At 40.5% G+C, this 23,609-nt stretch overlaps 1 protein-coding gene across 1 annotated transcript in view; it reads right to left on the bottom strand.

The window, feature by feature from the left end:
* Positions 1 to 11,447: 11,447 nt before the first annotated feature.
* LOC129851568 (mucin-2-like) overlaps positions 11,448 to 23,609 on the bottom strand; it is a 34,578-nt gene continuing 22,416 nt past the window's right edge. The window contains exons 5-8 of the mRNA XM_055918177.1: positions 16,001 to 16,048; positions 14,821 to 14,850; positions 13,786 to 13,836; positions 11,448 to 11,518 (exon numbers count right to left, since the gene is read on the bottom strand). Coding sequence (XP_055774152.1) covers positions 11,448 to 11,518; positions 13,786 to 13,836; positions 14,821 to 14,850; positions 16,001 to 16,048 — 200 coding nt within the window. The remainder of the gene's footprint in view (positions 11,519 to 13,785; positions 13,837 to 14,820; positions 14,851 to 16,000; positions 16,049 to 23,609) is intronic.

The raw sequence follows: 23,609 nt of genomic DNA, 5'->3' as shown, positions 1-23,609 counted from the left end.
ACCATAGTGTCTGTTGAATGTATCTGAGGTATCTGAGGTTTGGTTCAACTTCAACAGTTGCTTTTATGTGTAAGGTGGATGTTGGTGTTGTTTTACAGTTTGCTTAACTGACACCTAATGGAAGCCAAACATGAATAAAAAGCCAATATACTTATTAAACCACCTCAGTTTATCAGAATAAAAACATGAGACATAGAAATACCAAAAATACATTCACAGAGACAGGCGTAAGAGATAGGTAGGTGTTTAACAGAAATACTTATTGTCTGATCATTAACCTCAAGACATGCTCTATATACAGCATCCTGTGAGAGACGAGCGTTTAACTTGTTGAGCGGAACAGACATATGACATTATATGAGAGGGGTATTCTGGGATCTGTAGCTAGAGAAAGTGACAGTTGTGGTTTCACTATGAGTTTGCTGGTCTGTCGGGGATTGAGCTGTACACGTATCAGACTACAAGACAGAAACAGACAATTTGACAGTTTGGCTTACAGTATTTTGCATATAAATGATATGGTAAGAACATTTTAAAGAAGTGCAGAACACATTCACATGAGTGATGGTGAATTAGACAAACTCTGGCTATCATTTTTATTTGTGCTGTACTTTTTGAGATGCCTGCGTATCCACTCCAACAGTGGGCATTAATGTGGATGGTACAGAAGTGATCAGACTGTAGTTTCCTGTATCCCCTGAATCCATCTGGAAGAGAGAGAGAGAAAAATAGATCTTAGTTATCCTGTATGTCTGTCTGGAACAGCAATCAAACACTTTGAATGTTCAAGGGTCGTTCTTGAATTGCGGTGACATTTGGGCATTAATACATTTTTGCGGATTTTTAATTAATTTAAATGTATTTAGGTACATCTTCCCATTATAAATCAACTTAAATGGCATCTTAATTACTTTAAATCATGTTTACCATTATGGTAACATTGTGCCACCAATGACAATGTTTTGGTCGTTTTAGTTAATTTCCCTTTCAAAATAATTGACTAAATCGATATGATTAATCGTTTTGCTCACAATTAAATTGAGTTACACCAATGGCACTTTGTATTCAGACACACCAAATGATCAATGGTATCCTCAAGTATACTAAAATGGTGGGATTCTTTTAGAATGTTCTTTAATGGCCTCCTGAGTGGCGCAGCGGTCTAAGGCACCGCATCGCAGTATTGCGGGGTCACAACCGGCTGTGACCAGGCAGTTCCATAGGGCGGCGCACAATTGGCTCAGCGTTGTCCAGGATTGGATGGGGGGTTTGGCTTGGGGGGCTTTACTTGGCTCATCGCGCTCTAGCGACTCCTTGTGGTGGGCCGGGCACCCACCGCAAGCGGGTGTTAAGAAGCACGGCTTGGTGGGTCATGTTTTGAAAGAAGCATGACTCGACCTTCGCCTCTCCTGAGCCAGTTGGGGAGTTGCAGCGATGAGAAAAGATCGTAGTCACGAAATTGGGGATAAATACAAATTAATTCTTTAATATAGATCCCTCCCCCGCAGGGCCGTAAAAACATAGGAGGACACCAAGGTCTGGATCTCTGTAATTTCCTCTAATTTAAAACATTAGTAAAAATACATATTTTGTACACAATAAAGAAAATCAATTATGGGCCAACATCTATATATTGCTCCCAGCGGTGATCAAAGCTCAGAATGCTTATCTTTTTGATCTGTCTCACGTCTAATCGTGCATGCCTCTGTGAACGAGTGGAATTATTAACAGTGATTTGGTCGTTAGCAGCACATTCATCACTCTCCAGAGCCGCTGGAAGTAGTTAGCCGCGTTGAAGACATCTATATCAGTCCGCTAACACAGGACTAGTAATGGCCCAGTGGACTACTTTTGTGAGAATCTTTTTTACTTAAAGTATTTGTGTGTTTACAGCATTTTTTTACTTGAGTGTGATAATTATCTGAAGAAAAAGTTAATCTGATAATACCTGTGGAATATAAAAATACTTGCTTGATATACACTACCGTTTAAAAGTTTGGGGTCACATAGAAATGTCCTTGTTTTTGAAAGAAAAGCACATTTTTTATCTATTAAAATTGATCAGAAATACAGTGTAGACATTGTTAATGTTGTAAATGATATTTGTAGCTGGAAACGGCTGATTCTTTATGGAATATCTACATAGACGTACAGAGGCCCATTATCAGCAACCATCACTCCTGTGTTCCAATGGCACGTTGTGTTAGCTAATCCAAGTTTATCATTTAAAGGGTAATTGATCATTAGAAAAACCTTTTGCAATTATGTTAGCACAGCTAAAAAACTGTTGTTCTGATTAAAGAAGCAATAAAACTGGCCTTCTATAGACTAGTTGAGTATCTGGAGCATCAGCAGTTGTGGGTTCGATTACAGGCTCAAAATGGTCAGTCTATTCTTGTTCTGAGAAATTAAGGCTATTCCATGAGAGAAATTGCCAAGAAACTGAAGATCTCGTACAACGCTGTGTACTACATCCTTCACAGAACAGTGCGAACTGGCTCTAATCAGAATAGAAAGAGGATTTGGAGGCCCCGGTGCACAACTGAGCAAGAGGACAAGTACATTAGAGTGTCTAGATTGAGAAACAGACGCCTCGCAAGTCCTCAACTGGCAGCTTCATTAAATAGTACCCGCAAAACACCAGTCTCAACGTCAACAGTGAAGAGGCGACTCTGTCCAGTGTCTGTGTTTTTTCCCCATTCTTAATCTTTCTTTTTATTGGCCAGTCTGAGATATGTTTTTTCTTTGCAACTCTAACTAGAAGGCCAGCATCCCAGAGTTGCCTCTTCACTGTTGACGTTGAGACTGGTGATTTGCGGGTACTATTTAATGAAGCTGCCAGTGGAGGACTTACTGCCAGAGAGACTAGACAATCACAAACTGTCTCCCAACTCCCAGTGACCTCTGATTCCAGGCCACCAATAGGTTGCTAGGGAGCAGGACACCTGACAGTCCTTCTACCTGCTCAGGTCAGAGCCTCCTCAGTCTTTCTCCAAGTGGACAAGAGTGATGGAGTGCGTGGACAGAAGTGAGTGATGTTATTATTGAAAGTTGTGCATTTACTGTTGATTGTTACCTTTGCTGGTGGTTAATAGTAGTTGATGCTGTGTCTTATACAGTCCTTTGCTTATGTCAATATCTCGTTATACAGTTAATATTATTATTGCTCATTGCTGTTACTCATTCATTCTCATGCTATGTTTATTAGTATATTCATTCATATTATTCTCTGTTCAGAACCACATCCATCTCATATGTCCTCTGGAAATAAAGTCGTTCAGTGTGAGTAACGCTGTGCGGTTGCCGTAATCCTCTGACTGGGAAAGGTGGGTTTTTCATTCTCAGCAGTTTACCGTGTGTATCAATAATGATCCACCACCAAACGGACATCTAGCCAACTTGACACAACTGTGGGAAGCATTGGAGTCAACATGGGGCAGCATCCCTGTGGAACGCTTTCGACACCTTGTGGAGTCCATGCCCCAACGAATTGAGGCTGCCCTGAAGGCAAAAGGGGATGCAACTCAATATTAGGAATGTTTTGTACACTCAGTATGTGATGATACTCTTATTCATAACAAAAGAACAGGTAGCTAAATATAATGTGCCTTTGATGAGAAGAGTTCAAATCTAGGCCTATTTATTTAATCTTTGGATTCTAAAATTCGATTGAAATCGGCATCTATTTCCTACTGTTTATTTCATTTCCATGATCATTGAAGAATAAATTCCTAACCTTTACTGACTGCGATTGTTTCCTACTTACGAAATAGCTCATAGGCCCTCTACAGCAAGGCTGCCCAACCCTCTTCCTGGAGATCTATCATCCTGTGGGTTTTAAGTCCAACCCTAATTTAACACACCTGATTCTACTAATTTGCTGCTCAACAAGACCTTAACTAGCTGAATCAGGTATGCTAAATTATGGTTGGACTGAAAACCTACAGGACAGTAGATCTCCAGGAAGAGGTTTGGGCAGCACTGCTCTACAGGATCGGTGTTTACAGGTCCAAAACAGCAAATGTCACTGCAAAAGAAAACATTTTGCCACCTCCAAAGACTCGGCTGGTTTAAGGAAGAAATTCAGAGTCATTATTGTCCAAGACCAAGTCAAGACTGAGTGAAAATGGATCCGAGACCGAGACACTCAATATGTGGTATCGAGAACGAACTTGAGATTAAGAAAAGGAAATTAAAAACATGGTGGGGATATGATTCTTGAGAACAAACGTTTAACATTTGTATAGATTGGCATCAGTCAAAGTGCACCAGTAACATCATGTTAGTAACTACCCACTGGGCAAAAACTGATTGAATCAACTTTGTTTACACATAATTTCAACCAAAAAACAATGTGATTACGTTGAATCAATGTGGGAAAATGATTGGATTAGAAAAATGTATTTGATCTTTTTTCACCCAACTTTTCACCTAAATCCAATAAAATTGGTGAAAGACCATGTGTTCTTAATGTTTTGTTTACTCAGTGTACAATATTCACATGAAATATGATCAAATCGATCAAATTAGACACTCAATACCAACGATATAGCTGTATACAGTGTATATATATTAGTGCAATAGTTGGATAAGAGGATTAACTCAAATCAAAGGAGGATGATCAAAAACAGATAACGAGCCAGATCAGGGTGAATAACGCCATGTTTCAGAGAAACAGACTATCACAAACTACAAAATAAGTACGGTGTCTGTGACTGAGAGAATGCTTTTAATAGAGAGGAAGACGAGGAGCCTGCTCACAGGAAAACCACAATGAAAGTCCATCAACTGATGTGATTAGAGGTAAATGTCTCCTGCTCCTAACATGAGCTAAAATCATTTGCTTATCTGTCAGAGGAAATAACTATAGTCTATTCAGGCTTTCTTTTTAACTACACTGCACAATAAAAAGCAGGTTTCATGTACAACTGCAGTATATATTGCCAACATCCAAAAGTAAGAAACAAGAAACAGTCTTGCTGTGGCTCCATATGACTCTCCACAGTGTGCATTAGAGGCAATATTTCCCCTATCTACTGTAGTTATTAGCTTAACAATAGAGGTGCAGATACATAAGCAGTAAACAACGACACTGAACATTTCCATGGAAATATAGCATGAAAAGTGGGGTTTCATCACTCGTGAGATGCTTTGTTGTAATAGTCAAAAGCATTAATACATTTCTCATGTTGGTGTTTTTGGGGGGTGAATTTAAATTTGTTTTTTTATATCTTGCTAAAATTGTCTGGTAAAGTAGTTGAAACATTTCAGTTAGATGTATCTGAGGTTTGGTTCAACAGTACTTCTGTCAATCTCCTCAACACAACTAGTCTCTGAAATATTATAGACTGAAGTTTCAGAAGGACAGGATGCGGCAAGAGTCTCGTCTAACTTTCTACCCGACTGTGGTGTGTGTGTGTGGGTGCGTGTGTATGTGTGCACTCGTGCACCTGTTTGCAGGTGTGGATACGTGACAGCATACATGTACTGGTTGGTATGCGATCTGTAGACTGTCTGTGACTGCTGCAGGAGAATGTAGGCCACTTTGCCTCCCTCACAGTAGAACCAACCACAATACAGATAATATGTAAATTGTCCTTTGAATAATATTTTTAGTCCGGGACTAAGCATTATCTGTCTCTGGGAAAATCAGGGGAGAAGGACCTTGGTCCGGGAGGTGACCAAGAACCCGATGGTCACTCTGACAGAGCACCAGAGTTCCTCTGTGGAGATGGGAGAACCATCCAGAAGGACAACCATCTCTGCAACACTCCACCAATCAGGCTTTTATGGTAGAGTGGCCAGACGGAAGCCACACCTCAGTAGAAGGCACATGACAGCCCGCTTAGAGTTTGCCAAACGGCACCTTAAGGACTCTCAGACCATGAGAAACAATATTCTCTGGTCTGATGAAACCAAGATTGAAGTCTTTGGCCTGAATGCCAAGCATCAAGTCTGGAGGAAACCTGGTACAATCCCTATGGTGAAGCATGGTGGTGGCAACATCATGCTGTGGGGATGTTTTCAGCAGCAGGGACTGGGAGACATGTCAGGATCGAGAGAAAGAACAAAAGAGCAAAGTACAGAGAGATCTTTGATGAAAACCTGCTACAGAGCACTCAGGACCTCAGACTGGGGGGAAGGTTTACCTTCCAATAGGATAATGGCACTAAGCACACAGCGAAGACAATGCAGGAGTGGCTTTGGGACAAGTCTCTGAATGTTCTTGAGTGGCCCTGCCAGAACCCGGACTTGAACCCGATCAAACATCTCTGGAGAGACCTGAAAATAGCTGTGCAGCAACGCTCCACATCCAACCTGACAGAGCTTGAGAGGTTCTGCAGAGAAGAATGGAAGAAACTCCCCAAATACAGGTGTGCCAAGCTTGTAGCATCATACCCAAGAAGACTTGAGGCTGTAATTGCTGCAAAAGGTGCTTCAGCAAAGTACTGAGTAATGGGTCTGAATACTTATTTAAATATCATTTTCAGTGTTTACGTCTAAAAACCTATGTCTAAAAATCTGTTTTTGCTTTGTCATTATGGGGCAATGTGTGTAGATTAAATGGGGGGGACTATTTAATCCATTTTACAGAGGCTTTAACGTAACAAAATGTGGAAAAAGTCAAGGTGTCTGAATACTTTCCGAATGCGCTGTATATGGACTGAAAGAAACATTTAAGGAAAAGTAGCACCTTGATCTTCAACAATGGCCGGAAAATGGTGACATAGACAACAGTACATAGTTTTTGCATTATCTTGAATAATCAAGATCAAATCATGTAAAATACTAACAAAGATGAGGGAATGGTCAAAGTCAATTTATTCTGCTTACTTTTTTGTTTTACAGAAGAGAGCATTTCAAACGGAGAAAAGAAACATAGGATTTGTATTTGCTGTACCTTAAAGGTCTTATAGAAGAGGGATTTATTTTTTATTTTATTTTATTTCACATTTATTTAACCAGGTAGGCCAGTTGAGAACAAGTTCTCATTTACAACTGCGACCTGACCAAGATAAAGCAAAGCAGTGCGACAAAAACATCAACAGAGTTACACATAAACAAACGTACAGTTAATAACACAATAGAAAGATCTATGTACAATGTGTACAGTGTATATGGGAGGTGAGGGGGGAGCCACCCCTTTTTCAACAAACAAAGCCAACCCCCATAGCATAATCGACCCTCCTGACCGCTGGGCTCAAGTGTGCATCGAAACAGAATGGAAGCTCATATTAACTGGACAAACATGTAATGAAGTTGTGTTCTCACACCATTTACATCTAAACCACTCCGCAGTCATTGGACTTCAAGGCTAGAATGTGTCTACAACACTGCACATTGAAGGAGCGACTGAGGTGCTGAGTAAGTTGAAATTCAACTGGGAACTTAGAAAATAACAAGTTAATAAGTAAACATGGAGAAATTGGGAGATTTGAATAGCATTTAGGAAATCTATATTTTTCAGTTTTGATTATCTGATGTTGCCAACAATGTCAAAAAACGTAAAACCGAAATGTTATATTTTGTAGCTTGTAACAAAGTATGTGGGCAATATCAATATCAATACTTTTGCTGTAAGATCAAGCTTTTGGGGTTTGCTAACTTTTGCCGCAAAAATTGTTAAAATAAAATTATACTTTTCCCCCAGATTTTTTGGGTGCATCTGGATTATATTATAAGCATATTTCAACGCAAGATGAATTTCACCAAGAAAAATGTCTTTGCAATACCACTTTGGATCTTAATGACTTAATTTATCTTAATTTCCTAATTTGCCTGTTTTTTGCATTATGTGTGAATATGTTACATATTTATTTATTTAAAATTGTCTGTATCTATCAATTTTGATCACAAATATATTCTATTTAGTAAAATGTATCAAACCGTTATGGAAGGAGACATCACACAGATGACAGAATAGATATAAATACACTATATATTTACTTGGGAATTTACTTAAAAAATGTTTAAAGGGGAGTATGCCCCAGACGCCTCCAAAATCCCCAAATAAAAATACTAACACATGAACAAATATTATGGATAGGCATGTAACACAAGCCAGGTGTCTATTTGTGATACAGTGAATTACGGCAGTTCCAAGCATTTTGGGGGCCCTAAGCAAGACTTGCCCACCAGCTTTAAAGTTAATGTCCTGCAATTCTACTCATTTTGCCATGGGTCAGAGAGAACTTTGCAGTTATTAAGCAAATTTCCTGAAATTCAACACGTGGTGCCGTTGTCGTTGAAATAATTAAAATTCAGTTTTAAAGCTAATTTACTGCAATTCTAAACATTTTGCCATGACTTATGCCATGTTCATTTGATATCTGAGTGAGAGTGACTAACAAAATCATTGGGGGCCCCCTGGAGGTCAGGGCCCCTGGGCAGTAATTTGGCCATTACTACAAGACTTAGATAGCTGGCGAGACTAACTGGGCCTAGCAATCTATAAAATCTTAGCTGACATGGGATAATTGAGTGACTGTCAGTGACTGACATAACAAGAGAAAAACTGCTGATGCAGAACCACATTTCGAAACTGCACGTTGTGTATTCTACTATCCTACGTTTTTTTCTGGAGGGGCCTCTAGCGGCTGCTTACTGTATGTCGCTTATAAATAGAAACGGCACTGCAGTAGATGTATTAGATACTTATTTACAGTAACATGATGTGTGATAAATAAAGGACATCCTGAAAGAAACAGTATTTCTGTGAGACATACAGAGAGCCAGTGGTGTAGTTTCAGTGTGTCTGCAGAAGACTGTACAACCCATCTGGCTGGGCTGAGGATGCTGGTCTGTCGGGGATTGAGCTGTATACGTGGTACGTATCAGACTAGAGAAAAGAAACAAACAGTTTAACTTCAGTCCTTTAATTCTACAGTAATGTAAATGTAATGTAACATCAATCTGAAACAGAGAGCCGTTCACAATCATCAAACACAGTGGGTGATTCTGAACTTACATTGTCGTTTTCAGATGACTTTCCATTTTCTTCAACAGGGCCTGTACAACACAGAGGGAGCCTGAGTGAGTGAGTGAGTGAGTGAGTGAGTGAGTGAGTGAGTGAGTGTGTGTGTGTGTGTGTGGTTGCTTGTCAATTTGCTGTACTTAATGTCCCTTCACACTTCTCCTCCTGACTCAAACCATCCTGTAGAAGTACAGCTCTATTCTCATGCTCTAACACATTATCTTATGTCTAACTTATATACATACATGATTACTGATATGACTACATCAGACCAACATACACGCCTAAACAACTTTGAGTCCTATTAAAAGCCCTACATGTTATGAATCATTGGGATTGAGTTAAATAGACAAACCCAATGGTATAGATGTGGATGGTACAGAAGTGATCAGGCTGTAGACCCCTGCATTCTCTGAATCAGCCTGGAGGAAAGAGAGAGAGAAAGATCCTTATTTTCCCTCAGACTGTCTGTCTGTCCGTCCGAAAACCAGTATGTATCTATATCCAAGGTAATTAATTTTGCTGTACTTACATCTTCATTTGCAGATTGCTTCACAGGACCTGCACCTCACAGAGAGAGACAAAGACACAAGTAAGAGGTTGTTTTTTCTGGGGGGGGGGGGGGTCAGAAGAAGTGAAAATAACAGGGTTTGATGTCCCTTCACACTTCTCCTCCTGACTCAAACCACCCTGGAGACTTACAGCTCTTTTCTCACGCTTTCAAGATGCTCTGGCTAAAAAATGTAAGTTAGTTTGGTTGGCATTGAGTGATTAAGTGGTATTGTACTGAGGGTCCCAAATTCACATCCCAGGTCAGGAAGACAGGGACAGAATACCTTCTGTTACAAACTCACCTGAGGGCAAAAATGTGGACGGTACAGAGGTGATGAGAGAATAGAACCCAGCATCCCTTGAATCCAACATGCCTGCACTGCTCTTAGCTCCCATCACCAAATCACCTACAACAGAAACAAAATGAAAATGAAATTAGAATATGTGTTTGTACATGCATGTGTGTAGTTGTGTTAGTAGTGTGTGCAGTGTTTGATGTATTTTGTTTGGAACATACATTGTCTGTGATCATCCTGTCTGGCTGTAGGTCTGTACAACATAAAAGTATAAGAAGGTTGTGGTAAGAACATCTCATCATGGACAATACAGAACTAAAGGTTGATACAATCTGCATCATATTCACAAGGGGAATTCTTACCTCTGAGAATTGTTCTTCTCTGAAAAACAAATTAGGCTAAATGAATGATATTGAATATAGCCTACACTACACAATATCACCAAAAGGAGTTGAAAGATTAACCCATGTCAAAGGCACTTACATTAATATGAGAAGGAACATGTTTGCAAATGATTGGTTATGCAGAATCAGAAGTACTCACTGATCCTCCTGCAGAGACAGACAGCTGTCAATCCCATCAGGAACACGCCCACTCCAGAAGCCATACCCACTGCTGTCTGCCATAATTGCACCGCTGTTGACATGATGTCATCAGAAGAGGTCATTAGCTCTTAATCCAAATGTAAATACTTCAATGTTAGACAAGTGTTGGAATACCACTTTATTATTAGTCTTGGTAAACGTTTCCGTTTTCATATATGTGAGAAAAGACAGCTAGTTAGATACGCATTTTACATTTGAGTCTGTGAAGGAACATTTTATGTTTGTGCTTTTCTAATAACCAATTAGACTGGGTTCATGCAAGTGACTGATTGATCGTGACTGGGAGGAATCCTCACTATCAGTATAAGCAATTTGGCAGTACGCCAAGAACATTGTTTTGAAAACCGAAAGGGGTGTCTCAGTTTCAAGATCTCAGCTTGAAGAGAAGAAGCCAAGAGGTATTGGTTGGTCACATGCATGAACCAAACGTTAATGATGAATTAATGATGAATAATGAATAAGCTAAATCTTGCAAATATAACTTGTCTCTTTAAGCAGCATATAAGACAACTAATGGGACTTCCCCGGCAGAGCTCCCGACCGACGTGTACTATAGTACATTAAGTTTGTTGGAACCTCTCCAGCTTGCTGATAACAAAGAATTATTAATTTCATATTGACTTCAGGTGTCCCTGATGGTAATTTCCGCGACAAGTAATTTAGCAGAGGCTCTTATCCAGAGTGACATACATTAGTGCATTCATCTTAAGATAGCTAGGTGAGGCAATAACATATCACAATCACAACAAGTACATTTTCCCTCAACAAAGTAGTTATCAGCAAAGTCAGTTTCACTCACTTTCAGTTGGACTCTTTGGTGTGTCAGTTGTCAAAGTAAGACTAACAGTCGTATCTAGTGCAAAGCAAAGTCATTGGATCTGGTTATACAATAAGGCATCTTAATGGGATGATTTAATCAATACAATATCAACCTCTTTTCTAGTAATTAGGCACATTTGTGATGAAAAAATAATACAAAGACCTGGGTAAGACAATATGTATTTTTTTCTCTCAGTTGTACTAACTAAAGATGAACATCACACCTGATGCAGGATTTACTGCTGTGCTGGGGTCCAAAGGAGAGGTCAAACCTGGTGAGAAGAGATGAGAAGAGAAATGTACAAATAACAGCCCCGTCAATGTGAATGGGAGCGTGCTTGTTGTCTTGGCATCACACTGCCAGGTCTCTGACCTAATCCCTATAGGCTGTCTCATCATTGTCGGTGATCAGGCCTACCACCATTCTGTCGTCTGCAAACTTAATGATGGTGTTGGAGACGTGCATGACCACGCAGTTGTGGGTGAACAGGTAGTACACGAGGGGACTCAACACGCACCTTTGACAGGCCCCTGTGTTGAGGATCAATGAGGCAGATTTTGTTGTTGCCTACCCTTACAACCTGGGGGCTGCCCATCAGGAAGTCCAGGATCCAGTTGCAGAGGGAGGATTTTAGGCCCTGGGTACTTAGTTTAGTGATGAGCTTGAAGGGGAACTATGGTGTTGAACGCTGAGCTTAAGTCAGCAAACTTCATTCTCACGTAGGTGTTCCTTTTGTCCAGGTGGGAAAAGGCAGTGTGGAGACCAATAGCGATTGCGTCATTTATGGATCTGTTGGAGCGGTATGTGAATTGTAGTGGGTCTAGGGTTTCTGGGTTGATGGTGTTGATGTGAGCCATGACCAGTCTTTGAAAGCACGTCATGGATACAGATGTGACTGCTACGGGCCAGTAGTCATTTATGCAGGTTACCTTGGTGTTCTCGGGCACAGGGAATATGGTGGTCTGCTTGAAACATGTCGGTATTACAGACTCGGTCAGGGAGAGGTTGAAAATGTCAGTGAAGACACTTGCCAGTTGGTCAGTGCATGCTCTCAGTATGCGTCCTGGTAATCCATCTGGCCCTGCAACCTTGTGAATGTTGACCTGTTTAAAGGTCTTACTCACATCAGCTACGGAGAGAGTGATCTCACAGTCATCCGAAACAGCTGATGATCTCATGCATGGTTCAGTGTTGCTTGCCTTGAAGCAAACGTAGAAGGAATTTAGCTCGTTTGGTAGGCTTTCGTCTGGGCAGCTCACGGTTGGGTTTCCATTGTAATCCGCAAATCTGCCACATCCGACGAGCGTCAGAGCCAGTGTAGTAAGATTCAATCTTAGCCCTGTATTACTGCTTTGCCTGTTTGATGGTTCGTCTGAGGGCATAGCGGGATTTATTATAAGCATCCGGATTAGTGTCCCGTTCCTTGAAAGCGGCAGCTCTAGCTTTTTGCTCAGTGCGGATGTTGCCTGTAATCCATGGCTTCTGGTTGGAATATGTACGTACAGATGAAGTCGGTGAATGATGTGGTGTACTCCTCAATGCCATCGGATGAATCCCAAAACATATTCCAGTCTGTGCTAGCAAAACAGTCCTGTAGCTTAGTATGCGTGTATTCTGACCACTTCCGTAATGAGCGAGTCACTGGTAAGTCCTGCTTGCGTTTTTACTTGTTAGCAGGAATCAGGAGGATAGAATTATGGTCAGATTTGCCAAATGGAGGGCGAGGGAGCTATTTGTATGCATATCTGTGTATGGAGTAAAGGTGGTCTAGAGATTTTTTTCCCTCTGTTTGCACATTTGACATGCTGGTAGAAATTAGGTAAAATATTTTACCACTAGGAGCGCTGCTTCTGGATGAGCATTCTTGGTAAATAGTGTGGTCTACAGCTTATCATGAGATATTCTACCTCAGATGAGGAAAACCTCTAGACTTCCTTAATATTAGAGATTGCACACCAGTTGTTATTGACAAATAGACACAGACCACCAGCCTTCGTCTTACTGGAGGTGTATTGTTCAATCTTGCAGATGCACGGAAAACCCAGCCAACTGTATATGATCCATGTTCTCGTTCAGCCATGACTCAGTGAAACATAAGATATGGATGGTAAAGCAGGATTATTGACTTGCAGATGGAATCTCACCAAGCATCAGAATCTGCGGCCACTGTATCGGCGTCTCCTCTTCATGTGAATGATCTTTCTCCTTCAATTCATGAAAGAAAAAATCTTCGCCCAGTGAGTAATCGCTGTTCTTATTGTCCAGAAACTCTTTTCGGTCATAAGAGACGGTGGCAGAAACATTATGTACAAAACAAGTTACAAACAACGCAACAAAAAAAACACCCAGAATGGCACAATTGGTTGGGAACCCGTAAAACGGCAGCCATCCCCTCCGGGGGCCATTCATATCTAAGAAAAGTACAACAAAGTAGAGTGACCGTACAAGCAGCTATGAATAAGTCTATGAGTAAACCTGTTGGAGCTTTAGTGAATGAGAGTGAACTAAAAATGTAATTGTAAAGTAAGGGATACTTACTAGTTGGTCTCACTGTGATGTCAGGGGTCAAAGTAGAAGTAACAGTCGAAACTGCTGGAAAGTAATACAAGTCAATTCTGTATCTGATTACACAAGAAGAAAGGTATTCATTATTTCTGTTAGAAAACAACACAACTCAGTCAGTAGAAAGATTAAATGCTCACAATTACATAATTTAGCATATTACTGTTAAAACCCAGAACCTTAAAAGCTTAGGGTGTACCATGGGATGCCCCGTTAACATCCCACATAATGCTTACATGGATATTCCCTTCATTAACTTCTAGAATGGTCTCAGCCACTTATGATTGCCTGCTGTCTGTTAAATGCTCTACATTGGGTGTCCCTCTAGTATGGAACCGTGAAATGCAGGGATTGGGGCCTGACCTGAACTGGGATACCATTTAGGAAAATGTATTTGTTACCTCTAAAAACCCAGCACACCAGCTTATACATAGAAGTTATGCAACACCATTAAGTGTTTTAAGATGAAGCTGATTCCTACTCCAATATGTGAGAGATGCTGTATGAATACTGTTGTAACACTAATGTTTTGGGAATGTCCTGTGGTGTCCCAGTTCTGGTCACATGTTCCAAATGTCCTTACAAAAATGTGTTTCCCTGTGAATATCCACCTTAATTTTTGTTGAATGATAACTGGTTCAGAAAATAATCATTAATGCTGGGTTAACAACAGCAAAAAATGTTATCCTTAGTGGATTACCCCTACAATCCTCTTGCCTCAAACATGGTTATCATATTTTCAAGATATTGTTCGTATAGAGCGATCAGTGGCCATGATAAACAAAGCTCGGGCAAATACAATTGAGGCATGGGATGTATTAACCAAAACTCTATCAGATATCAACACCTCTTGAACAAGCAATGGACCTACATGGTAAAGGAGTTGGAGATAGACATTTTATTTTCTGAGAATAATATAGAATATTTTTTTATTGTAAACTTCACTTCCTTCCTGTAAATGTCTAATTTGTCTGAGAAAAGACAGGTAGTCAGCTGGAGATGGATGCTTACCCAGAACGCTTTCTGTGGAGCTTTGACCTCCTGGGCACATGCAAGAGAGAGACTGTTTAATAACAGTCAATGTAACGGATGTGAAATGGCTAGCTAGTTAGCGGGTACGCGCTAGTAGCATTTCAATCAGTTACGTCACTTGCTCTGAGACTTAAGTAGTGTTGCCCCTTGCTTTGCAAGGGCCTCGGCCTTTGTGGAGCGATGGGTAACGCTGCTTCGTGGGTGACTGTTGTCGATGTGTGCAGAGGGTCCCTGGTTCGCGCCCGTGTCGGGGCGAGGGGACGGTTTAAAGTTATACTGTTACATTGATGCTGTTGACCCGGATCACTGGTTGCTGCGGAAAAGGAGGAGGTTGAAAGGGGGGTGAGTGTAACGGATGTGAAATGGCTAGCTAGTTAGCGGGTACGCGCTAGTAGCATTTCAATCAGTTACGTCACTTGCTCTGAGACTTAAGTAGTGTTGCCCCTTGCTTTGCAAGGGCCGTGGCTTTTGTGGAGCGATGGGTAACGCTGCTTCGTGGGTGACTGTTGTCGATGTGTGCAGAGGGTCCCTGGTTCGCGCCCGGGTCGGGGCGAGGGAACGGTTTAAAGTTATACTGTTACATTGGTGCCGTGACCCGGATCACTGGTTGCTGCGGAAAAGGAGGAGGTTGAAAGGGGGGTGAGTGTAACGGATGTGAAATGGCTAGCTAGTTAGCGGGTACGCGCTAGTAGCATTTCAATCAGTTACGTCACTTGCTCTGAGACTTAAGTAGTGTTGCCCCTTGCTTTGCAAGGGCCGTGGCTTTAGTGGAGCGATGGGTAACGCTGCTTCGTGGGTGACTGTTGTCGATGTGTGCAGAGGGTCCCTGGTTCGCGCCCGGGTCGGGGCGAGGGGACGGTTTAAAGTTATACTGTTACATCAACACACAACACAACTTATTACGCCACTAAACTAAAATCATGTGGACTCTTTGGGGTGTCAGTTGTCAAAGTAGAACTAGCGGTCGAACCTGGTGCAAAGCAAAGTCATTGGATCTGATTATACAAAAATAAAGGTATTTAAATGGGTTGATTTAATTAATGAGATATAAACCTATTTTTTTAATCAGGAGAAGTTTGTGAGTAAAAACCTGGGTAAAATAAAGCTATTCTATTTGTTTAGGTTCTATCTGCTAACTAGGTAAAGATGACTAGCACACCTGATGTAGGATTCACTGCTGTGCTGGGGGTCAAAGGAGAGGTCAACCCTGGTGAGAAGAGATTACACAAGAACACATGTAAATTAATTTAAGATCTGAGGTTATTCAATAAGGAGAAAGAGAGAAGTACACTAAACATTACCTTCAAATCAGATGGACTAAAAGTACACAAATCTGGACTGAAATTACAAGCAGCAATGAATGGGTCAATTCATAAATCGGATGGAGCTTTAGTGAATTAATGTTAACAAAAATATACATGTAAGTTAAAATTAGTGGGCCTACTTACTGGTAGTTGATCTCACTGTGGTGTCTGGGGTCAAAGTAGAAGTAACAGTCGAAACTACTGGGAAGCAATATAATTACACAAGAATAAGGTTTCACATTAACATTTTGTTCACTTCATTTTACAGGCTCGTAATCTAAACTCTTGACTACAATTGGTATTTGCTGAGATGGTCATTTAGAGGCCCAACACACCTTCTGTAGGACTAACCGTCGTGCTGGGAGGCAAAGTAGATCTAGGACCTGGAGCCAAACCCACTGAGAAAACACATATTAATGAAATTGGCATTTTATTAATGATCGTATTAATGATTATCATGGTGTTGTTGGCCTTTTGAAATACTTTATAAAAAGTATTTTCAAAATGGGCAAAGTAGGACTATAAAAATCACTACGGACAGGTGGCTTCTAGCCCTGGTAGATTATATTTCTCCTCATTATAGAGATAATAAGACCAATTCATAAGGTGATAAAGTCTTTCAGGACAGATAAGGTGTTGATTGTTGTTGACAGCTTCCTAGAATAAAGTCACCATGTTATCTAACAGCAGAAGCATAACAGCGCATAGATACGATCTAAACACTTGACTAGATGAACACAGACATTCTATTACTTGTGCTGATGATCCCAGACATTGGTGTTGAGGCTGGTGTCATTTCTACAGAACAGCTTAATTAACTAACAGAACCGCTTCATTTACACATTAAAACAACTATTCTTATTGCTGAAACTTGCTTTGCTTTAAAATAACATCAGTGCCACTTTAAAAGCACAAATATGTGTCCTACCTGCTATAGAAGGTGTCTGTATAGTTGTTGGATCACTGATGGGAACTCCCACCAGATCTGAAATGATTTGGGATTGAAATGTGGTATTTAGTTTGTTGGTCAGAATTAACATAGTCATACTAAGAAGATGCTAAAATCAATGTGAGTTAGATCATGAAGACCTGCAGCCCTGATAGATTTGTTTAGATAACGACTCACGTGCAAAGCTTTTCCCATCACTGCGTGGAGAGAGAGAGTTTGGTCCTGAGCTCACTCTGTAATCACAGCTCACCTCCTTACTCCTCACTGACTGAAGACTACTGACCAGGTCACTCTCAGTTACAGTGAATCTACAGAACCACTGTTTGGAAGCTTTGCTTTTTTCTTTCCAGATCTTTGCTGTGAAGGATGGCTGACTCTCCTCTCCAACATACAGGTTACAGGTGATGTCAGGACTGACGGATCCACGAATCAAACAGATGACGGTGAAGTACACATCAAAATTGACTGTAATATCTGGTTTTGGATCTGTTAGGAAAGAACAGAGACTCCTTTTTGCATCACTCTTTTTGAATGTAATGTTTATGTCACAAGTGACACTGACTCTTACTAAACTAGAGCCTGCCATTCTCTTTATAGTACGTATCAGCATGTCCTATTTGATATCATGCATATTTATGATGTTTAATCATGTGTGCTGTGTGTTTACAACGATTGCCTTTCACTTAATTCCTTACGTTCTCACGTGTGAAATCCAATTGAATAGCATGGAATGTTTTGCTTGCTTGTATGATGTGCTATGATTCCACAGATTCGCATGGACTAAAGTGACATTGAAACAGCTGTTGCCAGCTAACAGCTATCACCTCCTCCCTCCCCAAACCAATTGCTAAATACGCCCCAGAATTAGAGTTAAAAGGAGCTGAACCAAGGACCTCTCGACCGATTCGCTGCACCTCTCCGCTGGTCCCCTGCTGTGGGAAAGACACAAATCACAACGCTCTCTACAGCACTATTAAAGGAAAGTACTTGTTTCGAACGTGGGAGTGTGATCCCAATTGTTGGCCAGTACATGCTGCTCTAATTGTATGTTTTTTTTTTTTTTTTGTATGTTTTACACCTGACGCATCTGAGAGGCTACACCCAACTCTACCACACAGCCAGGCCGGTGCAAAGCGAGGGACAGAAGGAGACCTACCATTGAACACCAAACCAGCAATCGACTACCAGACCAGCCATCGACTAACGATCCCGGCTCGGGAGGAAGAGCCAAACCCTGATCGGGTAGAGCCGAACTAATCCTGCTCGGGTAGAACCGAACGAACAAACCCTGCTCGGAAGGACCCGAATGAACATTGGTCACCGATCGGGAATCAACTGCTGTGTTAGTTTGGCTCATTGCTTCTAGTTAGCCTACAGCCCTAAATCCCAGCCTATTTATACGATTCTAATAGGGCCGTATTGATAGAGTGTATTATTGTGTCAAGCAGAGTTTATAAAGAACCTTTGATTGTACTTTGGCCTGTCTCTGTGGTTGTTTGCCGTGGGATCTTAGAACTCTACTTTTGACATGTACATTTCAAATATTTATTGTCTTCACAACAACTATTTTATAAATGACATTGGATGAGATTGTGATTTAAACAGAATCATTCAAGACATTCTGAATATGACATTTCTCAACAAGAATAGTGAGAGACACAGAACCACTTTGCATCGATGGATAGTAAGTTTCTACTGTGTAAAAACATCTCAGTTTGATCTCAGCAGATGAACTTTGACCTGCCCTGGAGAGCAGCTCAGTCCCCGTGAGTGACCGCATACAGGGTGAGGGTTTAGGATCTCTCCCCTCTATGTAGAAGTAACAGTGAGACACAGTAACAGATGGAGGAGTCTGACAGTTCAGCTGAACTGAGTCTCTCTCTCTCTCTGATTACTGTAGAACTGACTGTCAGCCTGGGAGGAGGTGGGTCTCTTTGAACGTTGCATTTAAAAAACATTACAGGTAATCCATACATACTAAGAGTATAGAAAATCCATTGATCAAATCTTCAACTATGTCAGCATTTATGTTTGTACAAAGTACAGTAAATCCTATCATTATGTGAAATGAAGGAGTTTAGGAAATACGACAGAAGATCTCATTTTCAGAACGAGCATAATTAATACGGTATAACTGTCACGACTTCCACCGAAGATGGCTCCTCTCCCTGTTCGGGCAGCGCTCGGCGGTCGTCGTCACCGGTCTACTAGCTGCCACCGATTTATTTTTATTTTCTGTTAGTTTTGTCTTGATTGTTTTCACCTGTTACTTATTTGTTGTTAATTATGGCATATTTAAACTTCCAGGGCCCGCCTGCTTTTGTGCGGGCTTATTCTCACTGTCAGTGGTGAAATTGTTTTGCTTATACGTATTTTGCTGTCTGTTATTTTTCCCTGGTTTTGGGGACATACCTGTTTATTGGTCATTTTGCCTGTTTGTTGGCTAGACCCAGCTTAATTCTTGGCGCACGGATCTCTTTAACGGGATCATTTTCGTAAACAACCGCTGAATTGCAGAGCGCCAAATTCAAAAAAGATTACAAAAAATATTTATTTTCATGAAATCACAAGTGAAATATACCAAAACACAGCTTAGTTTGTTGTTAATCCACCTATCGTCTCAGATTTTGAAAATATGCTTTACAGCGAAAGCAATCCAAGCGTTTGTGAGTTTATCGATCACTAGACGAAACATTACGAACAGCTAGCAGCAATGTAGATTGGTCACGAAAGTCAGAAAAGCAATAAAATGAATCGCTTACCTTTGATGATCTTCGGATGTTTGCACTCACGAGACTCCCAGTTACAGAATAAATGTTCCTTTTTTTCGATAAATATTATTTTTATCGCGTTATGCGTTATGCGTTATGCGTTATGTTCAGAAATCAACAGGCTCAAGTGGTCATGAAGGGCAGACGAAAATTCCAAATAGTATCTGTAAAGTTCGTAGAAACATGTCAAACGTTTTTTATAATCAATCCTCAGTTTGTTTTTAACATAAATAATTAATAATATTTCAACCGGACGTTAAACTATTCAATACAATAGATAAAGAAAATGTCGAGCTACAACTTTCGCGCGCATGTACTAATCAAAGGACACCTGGCTATCCACTGACGCGTTTTGATAAATCTCGCTAATTTTTCAGAATAAAAGCTTGAAACTATGTCTAAAGCCTGTTCACAACCTGTGGAAGCCATTGGAAAAGGAATCTGGTTGGTATCCCTTTAAATAGAGGATAGGCAGGCAATGGAACAGGGATTTTTCAAAATAAGAGAAACTTCCGGGTTGGATTTCCTCAGGTTTTCGCCTGCAAAATCAGTTCTGTTATACTCACAGACAATATTTTGACAGTTTTGGAAACTTTAGAGTGTTTTCTATCCTAATCTGTCAATATTCTAGCATCTGGGCCTGAGAAATAGGCCGTTTACATTGGGAATGTTATTTTTCCAAACAAAAAAATTCTGCCTCCTACCGTCAAGAAGTTAATAAACGTATGCATTGGAAGCATTGCTCTCTGCGCATGACTCCACACCCACCACTCCTAGCTATCCGTGACAATAACAGTGAAGTGTATAATTTTATAAACCACCTACTTACCCAAAACAGTGACTGAGACAGGGTTACTAAAAGGAGATGTGTGAAACCTCCCTACAGCGTAGTAACACGTCAATTTGACCACAGCTGGTAATGTTTGATCTGCCCTCTTGAGCAGCTCTGTTCCTGTTATTGTCTGCGTACACGATGAGTCTAGAAGATTTTTACCCCCCTCTCTGTAGAAGTAACAGTGAGACACATGGAGAGATGGAGGAGTCTCACAACTCAGCTGAACTGATTCTGTCTCTCTGATGACTGTTGAACTCACTGTCAGCTGAGGAATGTCTGTGAGAATAGAGGAATGTAGCAATTAGCATTTAGTGGTTTTGAGAAATGTACTGATTCCCTAATCCCTCCTTGTTATTTCAGACTTAAGGATCTTGAGTCCATTACCTCATGAAGCGACAGTATGGGAAATTAAGGAGATATAATATATTGCTTGATTGATTCATGTAATAGCTTATGACAACACACAGTATGATAACATATCACAAGAGGAACATGGTAATGATGGCACAACAGTACATTGTTTACAACCATTCAAATAGTCTTCTTACCCTGAATTGTGACTGTTGACGGCTCACTGTATATGGATCTAAACTGTGAACCTCTAGCACTGTACTGACATTGTATTTTGACCTCAGCTGGTGAACTCTGACCTGTCCACTTCACCAGTAGTGTTCCTGCGAGTGTTTTTTGACAGGGTGATGGTAGGGTGAATTCTACTTTCCCTTCTATTTTGAAGTAACACTCAGAGACAGATGGAGGAGTCTGACAGTCCAGCTGAACTGAGTCTCTCTCTCTGATGACTGTAGAACTGACTGTCAGACTGGGCCGAGGAAGATCTGTGAGATCAGAGGGATGATGGAGTGTCGTTTTTAATTGAATTATAAATTATAATGTTTAACTACTCATACAGATAATGTACCACTTAATATTATATGAGTTTGAAAGAGAAAAACAATTAAGACACTGTTGTCTATTTAAGCAAAAAACAATGAGAACCGGTGCCAGGAACAGCCCTTAGGAGGGAGTTATCACACAATAATCCTTGGCTTTGATGGCTTTTGTAAAACGGTTGCCAACATTTAAACAAAAGATTAAGGACATGTCTTTCATTCAAAACGTATTATTGTTATGAGTAAATGTGTTTTATTTTCATCCTTCCACCTAGACATATGCTCATTTTGGAACGTTGCTATATGGGCACAGCCAAACAACGGAAGTGATGGATTTTTTTCTGACCAGAACTGTCCCAGAGCTTGGGGAAGTGTGTCTGTGCTTGTGCTGCAGCGGCAGGTGCACAAGACAAAACTTTACCAGCGTCATACATATCGGTGAATCGCTGTGACATATGAAATACAAGTGATAGTGTAATCAATCTGTAATAACTACGTAAAAAAGTAACGAACTTGTTAAATGATTATGTGACGTACAGTCATATCCTGATTGGTCAACAAGCTGACTTGACACATCAAACAGTGTTATTTCACGTGTATCTTGTTTGAAATGCAAAGACCCAAATGGCTTTCCATACTTTCTGGTGAATGACACAGTGACATCATGTACAGATGCGCGTAACTCTTGGCTGTAGTAAGAAAGCCACACCATCTGCTCCCATTCAACATAGCCTAGATTTACGTTTTTATTACTTCTAAACAAAATAACTTTTTGCCGGCTCTCCTACGCTTACAATGGTGTTTAGATTCTTGCTTGAACAGTCACTAAGATTATATTTGGTTGTGATCTTTGTAAAATAACTATTTTGGATGCAGCAAGTTGTTAGCTAGAATACTAAACACTCACTGACATGGCCATAGGCTGTAGCAAAAGATAGCCAAAGAGACATTTTACTGGTTGAAGTTGAAGTTATTTTTAAGTATAATGCGGTTGATTTGCGATGATGACACAAACATTATATTAAGCAGGACATTCATACAAGCCTTCAACTCCAATTATTATTCAAAAGTAGTATGAAATGCAAACATATGCAACATGTAAATAAAGGCTTTTTTTGTTGGCGTTCGAGAAAAACTCCCCCATGTTCTGTCACCATAGTGGATTGAGCAGTCAATTGGAATAGTGAATAGACTATTTTTGTGTTTGCAAACGTTGCCGCATGAGAGAGATGCGCCAAACGTTTGCAAACACAAAAAAATAGTCTATTCACTATTCCATTTGACTGCTCAATCCACTATCTCATCAGCCCAGCCAGGCAATTTATAAACTTGATCTCCACTGTAAAAAGCATTTAGATATTATATCCCATTTATTTTAGACTAGCATTTGGTTTTCAACAGCAGAGAATTGTATTAACCTTGCTGTCTGTCTCCAAAGTTTGCAACTTTGTTTCAATATTGAAATTTGATCACCTCCAGCTGCCCCATAGTAATGAACAAATGTGTCGGGATGAGACAGTCTGGCAGCTTTTCTTAGCCAGTCAAAATCAGGAATCAGTATAATTTTTATGGATATATTCAAAGAAATGCCAATAGAAAAACACGAAATGCAGCTAATTTACTGTCATTCCAGCTTCAGTTTGAATTGATTGTTGTCACGTTCCTGACCTGTTGTTCCTTTTTCTTGTATTTATTTAGTTGGTCAGGGCGTGAGTTGGGTGGGTTTGTCTATGTGTGATTTTCAATGTTGGGATGTTTGTGTTCGGCCTGGTATGTTTCTCAATCAGAGGCAGCTGTCAATCGTTTGTCCCTGATTGAGAATCATACTTAGGCAGCCGGGGTTGCACGTGTGTTTTGTGGGTGTTTGTTTCCGTGTTTGTATTCGTGCCACACGGGACTGTTATCGGTTGTATTCCTTTTTATTATTTTGTTTTGTGTTAGTGTTCAGTTTCGTTTTAATAAATTATCATGAGCACTACTCACTCTGCGAGTTGGTCCGATCCATGCTCCTCCTCGTCT

The sequence above is a fragment of the Salvelinus fontinalis genome, chromosome 3, assembly GCF_029448725.1.
Source record: "Salvelinus fontinalis isolate EN_2023a chromosome 3, ASM2944872v1, whole genome shotgun sequence".
NCBI classification, from domain to species: Eukaryota; Metazoa; Chordata; class Actinopteri; order Salmoniformes; family Salmonidae; genus Salvelinus; species Salvelinus fontinalis.
This window is presented reverse-complemented; position numbering and strand designations above follow the sequence as displayed.